We start from the raw sequence: 13,825 nt of genomic DNA, 5'->3' as shown, positions 1-13,825 counted from the left end.
CTTAATCTTAATTTTTGTTCTAAGATTTATACTGTGTCTTTGACTTGCAATTTATTTAAAAAGACATTGTATGATATCTTCTCCTAGTATTAGAAACTTTAAAAAGTATATTTCCATTTTCTGTTGACTTAAAAAAAAGAGGTTTGTACCTATAAAACAAACAAATAAATAAATAAATAAAAAGCATGGATCCCCTCAAACCTTGGTCTTTTTTAGGTCTAAACTCCTCACATTTTTTTGGTTGATTTTCCAGACTACTTTTAGAAAATAGCTTCCTGGCTAACTGCATTGTGCATACACAGTCTTGCTCTTCAAAACCACTTGGGTTCCACATCCATTGTTGTGGGATAGCTCAAACAGGCCTGATCTGCACCCCAATTGCTCCTGGAACAGCCCATTTCTGGACTGAAGTGAAAGAGTGTTTGTTACAGTCTGGAGTGAGTCCCATTTTAGACTCCCAAAGACTATCTGGATAGAAGTACTAAGGACACTCTATTGTTTACAAAAATTATGAGAGCCCATTGTTTTGTCCTGAGTTCCTGCTGTAGGACTCAGTGGACCAGACCAACCCAAACAAAGTCACTCGTGCTACATACCACATAAGCAAACTGAAACTTTAAAGAAACAGACAGACCCTGAATTTTTTTTTCCTCCTACAAACTAGATTCTAGATTCCAGTCTAGCTGAATTTCTCTTAATAAGGTAGTTTCCTGTTCTTCAACCTAGGGTGGGGAGTAGCCAAAAGTAATCGGCCATTAGCCAATCTTTTTTTTTTTTTCCATTATGTTGTTGTTCCTGGCTTAGCAAATCCACTGTCCTACTATTTCCCAGTGGAATTTGAGACCAATGAAGACTAACTGAAAGGGAGAATTAATCTGGCCCAAAGTTGCCTCCAAAGCTGAGTATTAATTTGACCTAATGGCTTTTCCTTGCATGATAACTTAGTTTAATGCATAAACAGACTAACCTACTCTCGTAACAGTAGCTAAGTTTCAGGCAGTTCAAGTGTCCAGCTGTTCAGAGCATATTACAATAAGACAGACATGAGCTGTGACCAGTTGGGGCACCTCTGTACCGCACTTCTGTTTCCTATACATCACTTCCTTCTTACTGGCTGTACATGTGGCCAGGATATGTGGTGAGGTGGAATATTCTGAACCCTTTTTGGTCTAGACTTTTGCTTGATTCTATAATTGCAGATAAAGCCAGTGCGGATCTGAAAAGCTAGACTTATTGTACTTTTGCCTTTTCACACTGCTACTTTGCATCTTCTGGAGGAGTGGAGAACAACTGTCCAGTCAGCCGAATTCAGTTTGCTTTATAAACAGGGACAGGCAAAGGTCTCAAATATTTCAATTTATGACAGATCTCCTTTCTTAGAAATAGGGAAAAATCATAATTTAATAGACAAATTTCTTTCAAAGTAAGATTTTGAGAAAAAAATAAAAAAATGTCAGGACAAAATAAAACCTTTAAATAATATACTTAGATTCTTTTTCTTTTTTCTTTCTTTCTTTATTTATTTAATTTTTTTGCGGAACCGGGGATTGAACTCAGGCCCTTGCACTTGCCAGGGAAGCGCTTATTCCACTGAGCCATCTCCCCAGCCTCTTTTTTTTTCTTTTTTTAAACTACTTAAGAATCAACCCTAAGGGAAATTTTATTTGATCTCTGTTGTTGACATTAGCTTTATGATTTTCAGCACTGACGTCTTTTACCTTAATTTTTTCACAATGTGGGTCAATTTCACAAATCATTAGTTTCTTGGAAGACTTAGGTAGGTTCCATACTGAAAACCCTCTAAGAAACACAGAGGGAATTTCATGTGTTTCAATGTTTTGTTTTTTTTTTGTTTTTTTTCCAGTGGAAGAAGTACTTACTTTGAAAATTGAGAACGGGTCTGTGTGTGCAGGCACTGTCAGCTGCAGCATGAATTTGAGTTGGGAAACCAAAACATGAACAGCAGCAGCAGTGGTGAAGCCACTGATTAGGGACTCAGATAAGTATATCACTACAAATCCGATCTGCAGAACCCCCAGGGCTAGCTGGAAAGAGGACAAAACCTTTGTGAGTGCAGAATAGTGGTACACCTTGGCAACCAAAGGGTCAATAGTGAAAACGACAAAAGCATAAAACTTTCAGCCTTCAAGGACAGGCCTTGAAGAAGCCAACATCTCTGCCTCCTGGAACACCCCTCATTCAGGATTTCTGCTTCTTCCCCACCACCCTGCCAGACCAGGTTGAATGTCACATGCTATTCAAGTAGGACACAACTCCAGTAGATACCAAGAAGTAGTTGATTGATACCCCCTCCATCATTCAACTGACATCTTTAGAAGACGCACCGTAACCTTTGCAGGTGACTCTTATCTAGCCTTAGCCCTATTAAACTTGCTGATGTAATTTTAAATTGCACTTTCTTGCTGCTGTAGCATGCATGGGTGAATGCCCATGCATGTTCCCTCAGACAAGTTGTTCAACTTGCTTGAGAAGCACATGACTGCATTCTGAACACCTGATGTGCTTGGCTCTTGTTGGGGAGCAAGGGTGGTTAATTCTCCCCAAAGTATCAGTGTTTAGCCATCAAGTGAATTGAACGCATCCTCTTCTCCTTACATACTTGGCCTGTCTTTCCTTTCCTGTCTCCAGAGCACAGACAGAGCTGTGGCTACACAAGTCCACTGTGGGTTTCATTTCTGTATGGGGGTTCAGAAGTATAAACAATTGATTGGTCAGTAGGACACCCATTGTGTCCTTGTAGGGACTGACTGTCTCTTCTTTTAAGACATGATCCTAACCAGTAATATCACTAAGCATAAACTTGGGCAATATCTTGAAAAGTCCATGACATTTTTCACTGTTCAAAATGATGTCAGGACTATAGCATGGGAATGAAGATTTAGACCCCACTGTGGTCTCTTCAGTTTCCCCAAAGTCTCTGATATGAACTTGGCAAAAGGCAAAGCCCCAGTGCTCTTACTGGGCCACAATCATTGAGGTATTAGAAAGGAAAAATGTCAAAGCCACTAGTGTCACTATTACTTGCATATGCTTATATTACATGACTTTACCAATTCTGAGGTATTTTATTGAATTAAGCATTTTATTCCTTAGTATGAGTGCCTCCATGTTTCTGCTATTTCTTCTGTAAGTGGTGACCAAAAAATAATGTAATGTTTAATGTGGGAAAAATTGATTGTGGTAAAATACACATTACCATGAATCTCCTTAAAGCACTCCCTTTCATTTCAAACACACTTATCCCATCCTCTTTCATGTCTTTATGAAGTTTGAATATATATATATATATATATATATATCTCTGCTGCTGCCCAGTGCCATCCAATAGAAAGGTAGGCTCAAAAGATGTTATGTTCCCTCATCTGTCTCCTTTACTGGATCTGGAACCATGCACCTTCTAGCTCTTCCCCAAGGCCAAAATGACCATGATAGGTAAATGTTTTCAATTAATTCTGGACATTGAGGCAGCCACATCAGCTCAACTAAAGAGACTTATGGAAGAGGACTTTCACAACTGCTTCAGAAAGTGGCAAGAATGATGGGATAAGTACATTCAACGTGAGGGGGAGCATTATGAGGAGAACTCACAGCAATGTAATAAATTTACTGTAATAAATTTCTTTATTTAAACACACTGTTTAAAAAATGCTATCACATCCTGCATCTAGATGCACATTCCATTTTTGAGAATTGAATCTGTCCCCCATGCCCACCCTTCTGGTTGTAGTGACAGTTCCTTCTTAAATTATTTTCTATGAGCTACTGAATAAGGGATACAAACCAAAAGGAAGTTGTGGAATTATAGGAGGGAAGGAAAAGCAGGCTTGTACCAGTCAGAATGAGCAGATGGCAGCAGGCAGATTGCAGCAAAAAGTGCTTACCTGGATGATTCCAGAAAGGACTGTGACTGATGTTGCCACCAGCAACTTCCTGTCCTCCAGTAATGAATCACTATCCGTTAGGTTAGTGGATGACTCTGTAGTGATGCTGGCATCTGAGGCTACTCTTGTAACTACTGCTCCCACCATCATACTCAGAACAGGGAAGGGACCTAATGAACCAAGGGGCAATAGTAGTTAGAACAGATCACCCTAAAGCAGAGTTGTCTGCAAACGCAGAATAGCAGAGAAAAAGACTTCCATGTGCTGGGGATAGGGCTCAGAGGTAGAGGCTTAGCAGGGGCGAGGCCTACCATTTTATTGCTGGTACCAACACAGGAAAACAAAGGCTGCCATGTGCAGCCCAGCTCTCCTTCCCAACCCCTGTGCTGATTCGTGTAGAAAACTATGACTGTTCTGGATTATGGGCAATTTGGAATTGACAATGTGTGGCTAATAGAATGCATGAAAAAGTAATATGAGCATTAATCAGCCCAGTAATGACTTACCCACAGAGATGTGTTTAGAAGTGCCCAAGAGAAAGTAGGTTAGAACTGGGAAAAAGGCCGCATACAACCCATATCTTGGGGGGATGGTGACCAAGAGAGCAAATGCTAAGCCTGTAAACACACAAGCAAAAGGATCTTTATTTTGTGCAAGGGGTTCACAGACATTCTCATTAGGGTCTTCTGGTATGTGAGACTAGCACTTTATCTAAATTATCTGATTAACTCAAAGTATGTTAAAGGTATAAATATAAGAACTATAAACATCCAGAAAACATCAGTGTAAATTTTTGTGATCCTGGACCAAGCAACAGTTTCTTAAAAATGACACCTAACATAAGCACAGGGAAAAAAATAAATAAATTGACTCCATTGAAATTAAAAAACATGTACTTCAAACAAGCTACCAGGAAAGTGAAATAGCAGCTCACAGAATGAACTAAGTTATTTGTACATGCACATCAGGCAAGGGAGTAGTGCTTAGAATATATAAACAAACCTTGTTACTCTACAATAAAGAGACAGCCAATTTATAAACGAGCAAAGGGATTTGAACAGCAACTTTCCCAAAGATATAAAAATGACAAGCGCAGGAATAAAAAGATACATAGCACCGCTAATCACTAGAGAAATACAAATAAAAACCACAGTGAGATATCACTTCATACCCAACAGAGTACCTAAAACTAAAAAAAAAAAAAAAAAAAAAGTAACAGGAAGCATTAAAAATGTGGAGCGGGGCTGGGGGATAGCTCAGCAGAATAAGCAACTGCCTGGAAAGTGCAAGGTCCTCAGTTCAATCCCTGGTACCAAAAAAAAAAAAAAAAAAAAAAGTGGAGAAATTTAAATCCTCATACACTGTTTGTGGAAGTGTAAAGTGGCACACTACTTTAGAAAACAGTTTAGTAGCTCCACACATGATTAATATAGAGCTACCATCTGATCCAGAAGTTACATTCCTAGACATATACTTAGGTCACTGAAACACCTGTTTACACAAAAAGCTTTAGACAAATGTTCAAAGTGGCATTGTTCATGATTTCCTCACAGTTGTTCAAAAAAATCATTATTTATAATTATCTCAATATGTAAACAACTCAAATGTCCTTCAGTGGATGAACGGATGAACAAAACTCAGTATAGCTATACAATAGAGTATTATTTGCTACAGTATGAATGAGCCGGAAAGCATTATGCTAAGGGAAAGAAATTCCTCACATCTGTAATTACAGCTCTGGGAAGGTTGAGGCAGAAGGATTACAAGTTTGAGGACACCAGTGTGGACTACACACCAAGTTTACGGCAACAGATTGCACACAAAGAGAAACTTTGTCTAATAAAAGTCGGGGAGGGGAATCCATAGAGACAGAAAGTCATCGTTAGGGAGGTGAGTGGAGGGGGGGAAGGGAAAGCATATAAGGGTAAGGTTTGGGGCAGGGTGCTGGTGGTGGAAACGGTAGTGTTAGGTGGACAGGCTAATGAAGTCTTGGCTTTGGTCCCCAGCACCACAGAAAGCAAAACTCAACCCAAAGGTGAGCTTTACAGTATATGAACTGCATCAATAATAATAATAGTAAAAAGTTACCCTGCAGTACAGCCACCAGCCCTGTGCTGATGCCAGAGACGATGTCACTAAGCAGCCATTCCTTCAGCCGGTATGCTGGTAACCAAGACGCGATGGGGAACAAAGACAGGGCAATTCTCTTGGCCTTTTGTGCGGAGCAGCTGAAAACATCCAAAGCCACAGATCAGGAAACTAACTTCAAAATTTAAGTTTAATGCCTAATTATAGGTGGAAAATTGATTAAAATGATAATATGTTAAAGATTAAAATAGCAATTTTACTCCCAATCACGTTAACCTCTTCACCCACATCAACTGCTTCTTGGTTATCACTAAAAGATATTTTTCTAAAAAAGAAAGAAAAATAACAGCTTCTCCTTAGCTGGAATAGAATTCATTTGTCATCCTCAGCTTGAGGTGTGTAACATTTCAGTTAAAAATTCCCCTCTGTCCTCACCTGTGACTTGTCTGGTTTGGAAACAGTGCCCTGATAGCCGAGCTGGTGCTCCCTTCTAGGCACCACCTTTCCAACTCTGGCAGGGAGAAGGGGATTTGGAAACTGAAAACAAAAAGACTACGATCTATGGACTAGAGCCAGAAAGGAGAACAGAAAGCTAGAAGATTGAAGAAAAAGCACTTCTTTATTCCTTATGCCAGGAACTTAAAAAACATCTTACCTACACCACGCTTTGAGATGATCCAGAAATGTCTTATGATGTCTTTCTATCTTCTTATGGTCTTCGTCAAAAGCATTTGCAGAGTACACTGGCCTGGCCACAACGTACTGATTGCCTATGGGTTCAATCATGTTGCTTTCTGTGGTGCTGGTGGCAGGTGGGAGACCTTTGGAACTATGTGGTGAGCACTTCTTGCCTTTTGCAGGTTGAAATGCCTGAAACCAAACAGATCTTGCTTCTTAAATAACTCAGAGATAATGTGATGCAATTTACAGATGAGTGAACTCCGAACTGAATGTTACCACCTTTTGAGATCAAAAGAGGCAGGATTAAAGGACCTGGGTTGTGTTTTGTGACAGTGATGCCACTTTTTTCTCCAGTGAGCTGGACACAGCTCCTTTGGGTAAGTAAACAGGAACTTTTATTTTATTTTTTTAAAAGATTACCAAAAAAAAAAAAAAGCAATAAAGTGGACTCAGTTTACTAATCAGTCAGCCTTTTTCTAACTGTAAAATAAGATCCTTTTACTGACTTCTTTTCCTAGAAGTGTTTCCAAAGTTATGGTTTTGAAGTATGGGGACAGGTTAAATTGCTCCTAACTCCAGTCAAGCCTGTTTTAATTTGCCCATTGTAACTTTTATAATACCTTATAAAATGGTTTTAATTTGTGCAATTCAAGAGTATTGTCCATTTATTTTTATTTTGGGGAGTTAGAGTTTTACAATTTATAGTTGATGAAACTATGGCACAAAGTAAGTATGACGTGGTTACTTACTTCACAGGTGACAAGGTCTTTCTTAAGGAAAGACCTTGGGCAAGTTTCTTAACATCATATAATTGAAGTAAAGATACCCAAGGTTGGAGGTGGTTGTAAAATTAAATGAGGATGTTTTCAAAGCATCTACCCTTGTGTCTCTTGTACTATAGGTATTCATCAAATGATAGCTATTATTGTAATAATTAGTATTTTCTAGAAGGCTGAGACAGGGGATCAAAACCTTGAACCCAGCCGAGGTAGCTTGGCAATTTAGTGAGACACTTTCTTAAATTTTAAAAAATAAATAAGTGCTGTGGAGATGTAGCTTTATGTAAAGGCCCAGGGTTCAATCCCTATGCTGAAAGAAAATTGATTTTGCAAAAAATCTTTTTATGCACATTGCTGCTGTAGCCCTCTCAATCACTTAAGACATCCACTATTATTATTATCTTCTTATAATTGCTCACCCTCACACTCCTTGCCAAAATCCAAATTCTTTTGCTTGGGTCATACAGCCAACAGTATCAAAAAGAGATTTCCGGGGGGCTTGCTCCTTAGCTCAGTTCTTTTTTTTTTTCTTTTCAAAGTTTTATTGATAAACATATAGCAATGAGACAGTTTCAAATCAAATCGAGAGTACAGTTTCAACAAATAATACACTGCATATATTCTTCTTAGTGGTTAATTGCTGTACAAGATGCAGACTTGTGATCCTACTTACAAACACCATTAGAAAAAATCATTCTATTCATTAAGAGAATGCAACTATGTATCTATCCCAACCACTTTGAATACACAGATACAAAATGGACATTCATAGTTATATCCCATTTTTTTAAGTTCCGTTATTGAATATTATAGGTGTGTAAACTCAGCAAAATATTCTAAAAGAGTCCAGTAGCCCATAATAGCAATGGGTCTTCTGTTTAACTGGCAATGTCAGAAATTATTGACCTGAGTCCCCCACAGCTCAACCTTAGCTCAGTTCTTTAAGTGGCTGCTTCAACAAAGCAGTCAGGCTCAGGTTGCTGTGGTTTGATCCCCACAACTCAAGCCAGCCAAAACTGCCCTGAAGGCATTCAGAGCAAAAAAAAAAAAAGAAAAGAAAAGAAAAGAGACTTCCAATTTCAGACTTTGCTATTTCTTCTATGACAGGTAGTTTCTCTGTTGTTCAATAGGAGCATAACTGAACGTTTTCCTAGTGTTCCCCCATCTTTGCTCTGTATTTCTACCCATAATGCCCAGAGTTTTGTCATGTGGATTAAGTCTCAGTGATTAATTGAATTATCTCCTATTAGGTTGTATCTCATTACATGGTGCTCTATTATACCGAAAAGTATTTGCAGAGTGTTGGCAGAGCTCACATTATCATAAGAAGTCAGATACTGGCCTCATCTCCTGGCTTTGCCTGACCTCTGTTTGACCATCCACTTCTCTCTTGCCCCACCTCCCTGGTGGCTTCTAATAGCTTCCACTGGCTTTCTCTGGCCACAGTGAGGTGTTTCTGTCTCTCTAGACTGGTCCTCAGAATTTGAAAGCCTTTAAATGTTACTATGACTTTTAGATCCTCTTGCTATTTTTCCTGAACCCGCCCCTTGGCCAATGAGCTTATCTTCTCCATCTCTCACCTCTATGGCCCTTTCCATCTTTGCATCATCTTTCCAATTCTGCGTGTTGTAGCTAACTGCACAGGAATTCCCATGTCAGAAGAACTTGCTCATGAAGTAGGCAGCTTGCTCAGTGCTTAATGTGGTATCAATTTTTGTCTGGTGTTTTGCTTTATTTTTGTTATTTTACCAGTTGCAATCCACAGTCAAGGTCTTGTGACATCTTTCTGGTCTTGCAAGGGCTGTCTAGTGTGTCTTTCCAGAGCAGCTTTAATGCCGTACAACTGTCAGCTTAGGCAGCCTTAGGGTGAAGAAGGTTCTAGCACCATGCATTTTCACTTCTATCCAGATGTGCTATGGATGAGAAAGAAAGGAAGGAAGGAAGGAAGGAAGGAAGGAAGGAAGGAAGGAAGGAAGGAAGGAAAGAAGGAAGGAAGGAAGGAAGGCAGGCAGAAGGGAAGGGAGGGAGGGGGGAGGAAAGATGGAAGGAGAAGAGAGAGAGAGAGAGAGAGAGAGAGAGAGAGAGAGAGAGAGAGAGAACAGAGCAAAGGAAAAAAGAGAGAAGGGAAGGAAAGGGAAAGAAGGAAGGAAAGAGGAAGGGTGATGTCTGCTCTTTGGTTATTTCACTCACTTTCCCACAGGAGAAACTCATTAGTTCTCTTCCCTAAAAAGATCCTGAAGGTGCTTTTCTTCCCTTACAGTTTCATATTCTCTCTCTGCTAAACCACGGTACAACTTTTTTATTTTTCTTTTTGCCATTGGCAGTGACAGTAATACCTTCATCTCTCCCCTTCCTGAGGCTTGATCAAGGCTCTTTAATGGGGCCCCGTACTTCCAGCTGGGTGGACAGCCTGAACTCTGGCCAGCCTGCAGACAAGGGGCATGCTCGGTGGCAGTTGAAGAAATCTTTCCCAAAGCTCAGAGACCTTGAGAGCCACCTTCCAGGCTTCCCCCTTGCTCCCCTTCCTGCCCTCCCAAGCTGTCACCTCATGTTCTGAGGCGACAAGGACCTGAGCCCTATCCAGCAGCCTGAAGCTCTGCTGCAGAGGGTTCCACATGGCCACGGTAGACTGTTCTGCATTCCAGGGCTTCTTTAAGATGACCTACTTCAGTCAAGAATTCCGAGGTGATTTTATTAACTTATTTTTTTTTTCACTTGAACAAGCTACCTTTTTCCAAGAAATTCTTGGGAAAACATGTTTTTGGTTGCTGTAATCTCAATTCTAGTTTCAAATATTGCACACATATTAACACGTGCCCTGTTGTGTTCTATCTTTGGGGCTCAGTTTCCCTCTAGGCTCTTTAGGGTGTCAGTGGTTTTTGAGGAACTGAAATTTGTTTCCAGGGACCCTTCCCCTTAATAATCTTGGAACTCTGATGCTAACTTGTAAACATTTTCATTTTTATTTACTTTCTTATTATGCACTTGTTTTAATTTTCTTCTCTTAATAATTGTTATGATCTATGTACACAAATAACATATACAAACACATTTATACATGTACATCTGTATACCTTGGTACTTTTGTCTTAGTCACATACACTTGTCATTCTCTGCTTTTTCTGTTTTCTTTTTGTTTTTGGAACAAGGTCTCGCTATGTAGTTCAGGCTGGCCTTGAACTCTGATCCTCCTGCCTCACAGCCTCCCTAGTGCTGAGATTACAGGCATGCACCAACATACCTGGCTTGATTTTCCAATTTTTAAGCAGAAATCTAATTCTGGGGTTAATTTCTGAAGTTCAGTCTCTCAATTCAGTGATTTTGGTTTATTAATAAATGTGTTCTTTTTATGGATGGTCATAGACCCACTTCCCCACCCCAACAGGCTCCACCCATTTCAAACCTGCAGCCTAAACACAGAGTGTCTATCCTGGCCTCCAGTTACTCGCCAATCTCCACTCTGCCTGCCCCCTGCTGCTGCAAGGTGACTTACGGCCCTGGCTTTTCTACTAGTCAGCGTTTCTATAATGTTGTGGACTTTCAGAGGTCTGTCCTTCTTTCTGGGAAGCTACCAATTGGAACCAAGATGCTCAAAAGCAGTGCTAGGATTTGTTTTGAATTAGCAGTGATTTGAAATCAGGAAGGCCCCAGAGCATATCCCAGCTCCTTCCCAGCCACAGCTGATGCCTTTCTCTTGCACTGGGCTGTCTCAACGGCACCACCTCTTGCTACCATAGTCATGCAAGCTAAGGAGGGTCTGCGTGGGTCCTGCTGAAGAGCCATAATATGCTGAATGCTTCTCCTTCCTTGAATCTCAAAATATCCCCATGGCCGTGGGTGGACACCAGCAGCAAGATGGCTCTCTTTCATGGATGAGGCCCTGCAAGATGGGCTGCAGAAGTGTTTAGTGACTGTTCTTGGGGGAGGAGAGAGATGGGGGAGCTAGCAGGGCCACTGGCTCCAGGAAGCACAGGAGCCCATTCAACAGCCAAAGAGGAACTAGAGTCAGAGGCACAAAAGGGCCCTCATCTGGCAGGTGTCAAGCTGCAAGGAGACAGGCAAGTGACAGAGTCAGCATCAAAAAGGTCCAGAGGTGGGACTGGAAGTAACGGGTGGGGGGGGGGTGTCAGTGAGAGGGAGTGGCAATGGTGTTGGTGAAGAGAGTCAAAGGTGTCACAGTCTGGGGTGGGCAACAATTTCCTGTGAAGTGCTGTGTTTCTCCTGTGTTTGGCCTTTCAAAGCACAGCAGAATACCTAACTTATGTTATGGGTGAATACTTCAGTTCTTTGGGGAGTAATAAATGGGCTTAGAACATAGAAAGCACCTGTGCACATTGCCATTTAGTGCTGACCACTGGAAGGCTACAGGCATCTCACAAATGCATGCAAAATGGCTTTTATTTAAAAAAAAATTATTTATTACAGGGCCGACAGGGTCTCACTACACAGATCGGACTAGTAGTGATCCTCCTATTTTTAGCCCTCTAAGCTCTGGGATTACGGGTGTGTGCTACCACCTCCAATCTCAATTGCCATCTCAGCACACCCCGGGGCCAGCATAGCATATTGCAAGATAGCTTTTGAAACCAATGTAGTGAGTGGGGACCCGCTGACATAAAAAGGGTTTGAGGGTGGTGGGACTGGGGTGAGAATCCTAGGGGTGCATTGAGGGGGCCCCAGTGTCCAAGACAGATGGTCAAAGAAAACATTCTTGATTTTCTTCCTTTGGCCAAATTTGTATGGATAATATGAATATCTTTAGTTTAGTGTCCTTTGTAGATAAGAATATGACACAGTTCTCTCATTGCAGTCCAAGAGGTCTGTTTATGCATCTTATTTAATAAATAATGATATTATCTTCTAGGAAATTGGCTCAGTTTTACCTTTATTTTAGGCCTAAATATTATCATTTTCCATCAATTCTAACACTAAATTGCCCACCATACTGAAAAATGAAATCAAACATATTTAGGGTAGGAAGTTGCAGCAGAAAAGAGTGCGCATTTGGCAACTAAAGAGATCGCATTTCAAATATTTGTGTAGCCACTGCTTACTGTGTGAGCAAGCAATTTTCCAATGGTTAACAGGGCAGGGAATTGTCTTTCTCATAGGCCTATTGTCTAGGTAAGCTAAGGTATAAAAGAGAGACTTTAACCTTAATATATAGATAACCGAATCTAGTATTGATGGTATAGAACCAATTTACAACAGGGTCTGAATAACATCAATCAGGACTGCTGGGAAATGATAATAAGGTCAACTTTTGTTGAGGACGTCATATTTGCTCTGGACTTTACCTCTACAAGCATTGATTCCCCATCCTCACCCTAGTTTATTTTAACATTTTTTTTTCGGAACGGGGAATTGAACTCAGGTCCTTGCACTTGCCAGGCAAGTGCTTTTCTACTGAGCTATCTCTCTGGCCTCATTCTAACATTATTTTAAAATAATCAACCTGTCTCAACTTTCTATCCTAACATCCAGGGGCCCTTTAAATCTTGGCTCTATCTTGTTTGACAAGCTTCTTTGGTCTTTCTCCATGCCTATAGGAGATCCCTAAGACACCATGATATTTATTTAATATTTCCATGTCTTCACATGCATCATCTCCTTTATCTGTGTTCCTCTGCAACACTGCTAAATTCCAATCTGTGTTTAAAAATACTCAGCTGTCCCTGACCATTGATTCATTTTTTCATCTCTTCAGCAAAATTAATCAGCCTATTGTTTGTCAGGAACTTGGTTGTACAAGATAAGGAGATGTTGTAAAGCTTCATGGAATCTCTCAGATAGAGTTAATCATTTCCTTCTTGTAAGTACCTTGAACATATTTCTATTCTATATAGTGCTTTATTATCACCTGTTTATGTTTCTCTCCCTGTAAGACTGAGTTCTCCAAGAGAAAAACCCCCAAGCTTAATTTGTTTTTCTTAAACCTCTTGGCCACAGTCTTCTAACATAGAAAGTATACCTGAAGGTTTGTCAGAACAAAATGAACTATGAGCAAAAGACATATACACGATGTAGCCGTGAACTCCACGGGAGTTACAGACACAAAAGAACCCCAAATGATTGGTACAGCTGAAAGAAGAAGCGATGTGCTTGTGGGCTGGAAATGAGGAACATTTCATCAAGTGGGTCTCGAGTTTAACCTTAAAGGACAGTTAAGTGTGGAAGGGATGCCATGTTCACAGGGTAGGAAGAGACCCAGACTAGTTGGTACTTGGATGAAACTAAGGCTTTGTTGGCCCAAAGGCGCAAGCATTAGAGAAACGTTACGATGCAGCAGAGTAAGAAGTTTCAGACCCAGTTGGCTCAGAGAAAAATAGAGAACACCTGGCCATTTCTTTAAGGCTTTGTTGTTTTCTAAGTACT

The 13,825-nt window shown here is 40.4% G+C and overlaps 1 protein-coding gene across 1 annotated transcript in view; it reads right to left on the bottom strand.

Annotated features, from left to right (window-relative positions):
- The window catches only part of Slc26a3 (solute carrier family 26 member 3), a 30,370-nt gene extending 23,462 nt beyond the window's left edge, over positions 1 to 6,908 (bottom strand). Inside the window, exons 1-5 of the mRNA XM_004634978.2 lie at positions 6,646 to 6,908; positions 5,991 to 6,130; positions 4,409 to 4,519; positions 3,903 to 4,072; positions 1,881 to 2,045 (exon numbers count right to left, since the gene is read on the bottom strand). Of these exons, the coding sequence (XP_004635035.1) occupies positions 1,881 to 2,045; positions 3,903 to 4,072; positions 4,409 to 4,519; positions 5,991 to 6,130; positions 6,646 to 6,776 (717 nt within the window). The 5' untranslated portion in view covers positions 6,777 to 6,908. The remainder of the gene's footprint in view (positions 1 to 1,880; positions 2,046 to 3,902; positions 4,073 to 4,408; positions 4,520 to 5,990; positions 6,131 to 6,645) is intronic.
- Positions 6,909 to 13,825: the final 6,917 nt, after the last annotated feature.

Source organism: Octodon degus, unplaced genomic scaffold, assembly GCF_000260255.1.
Source record: "Octodon degus isolate 3935 unplaced genomic scaffold, OctDeg1.0 scaffold00068, whole genome shotgun sequence".
Classification (NCBI taxonomy): Eukaryota; Metazoa; Chordata; class Mammalia; order Rodentia; family Octodontidae; genus Octodon; species Octodon degus.
Note: the sequence above shows the minus strand (reverse complement) of the source record. Positions and strands in the feature narration are given on the sequence as shown.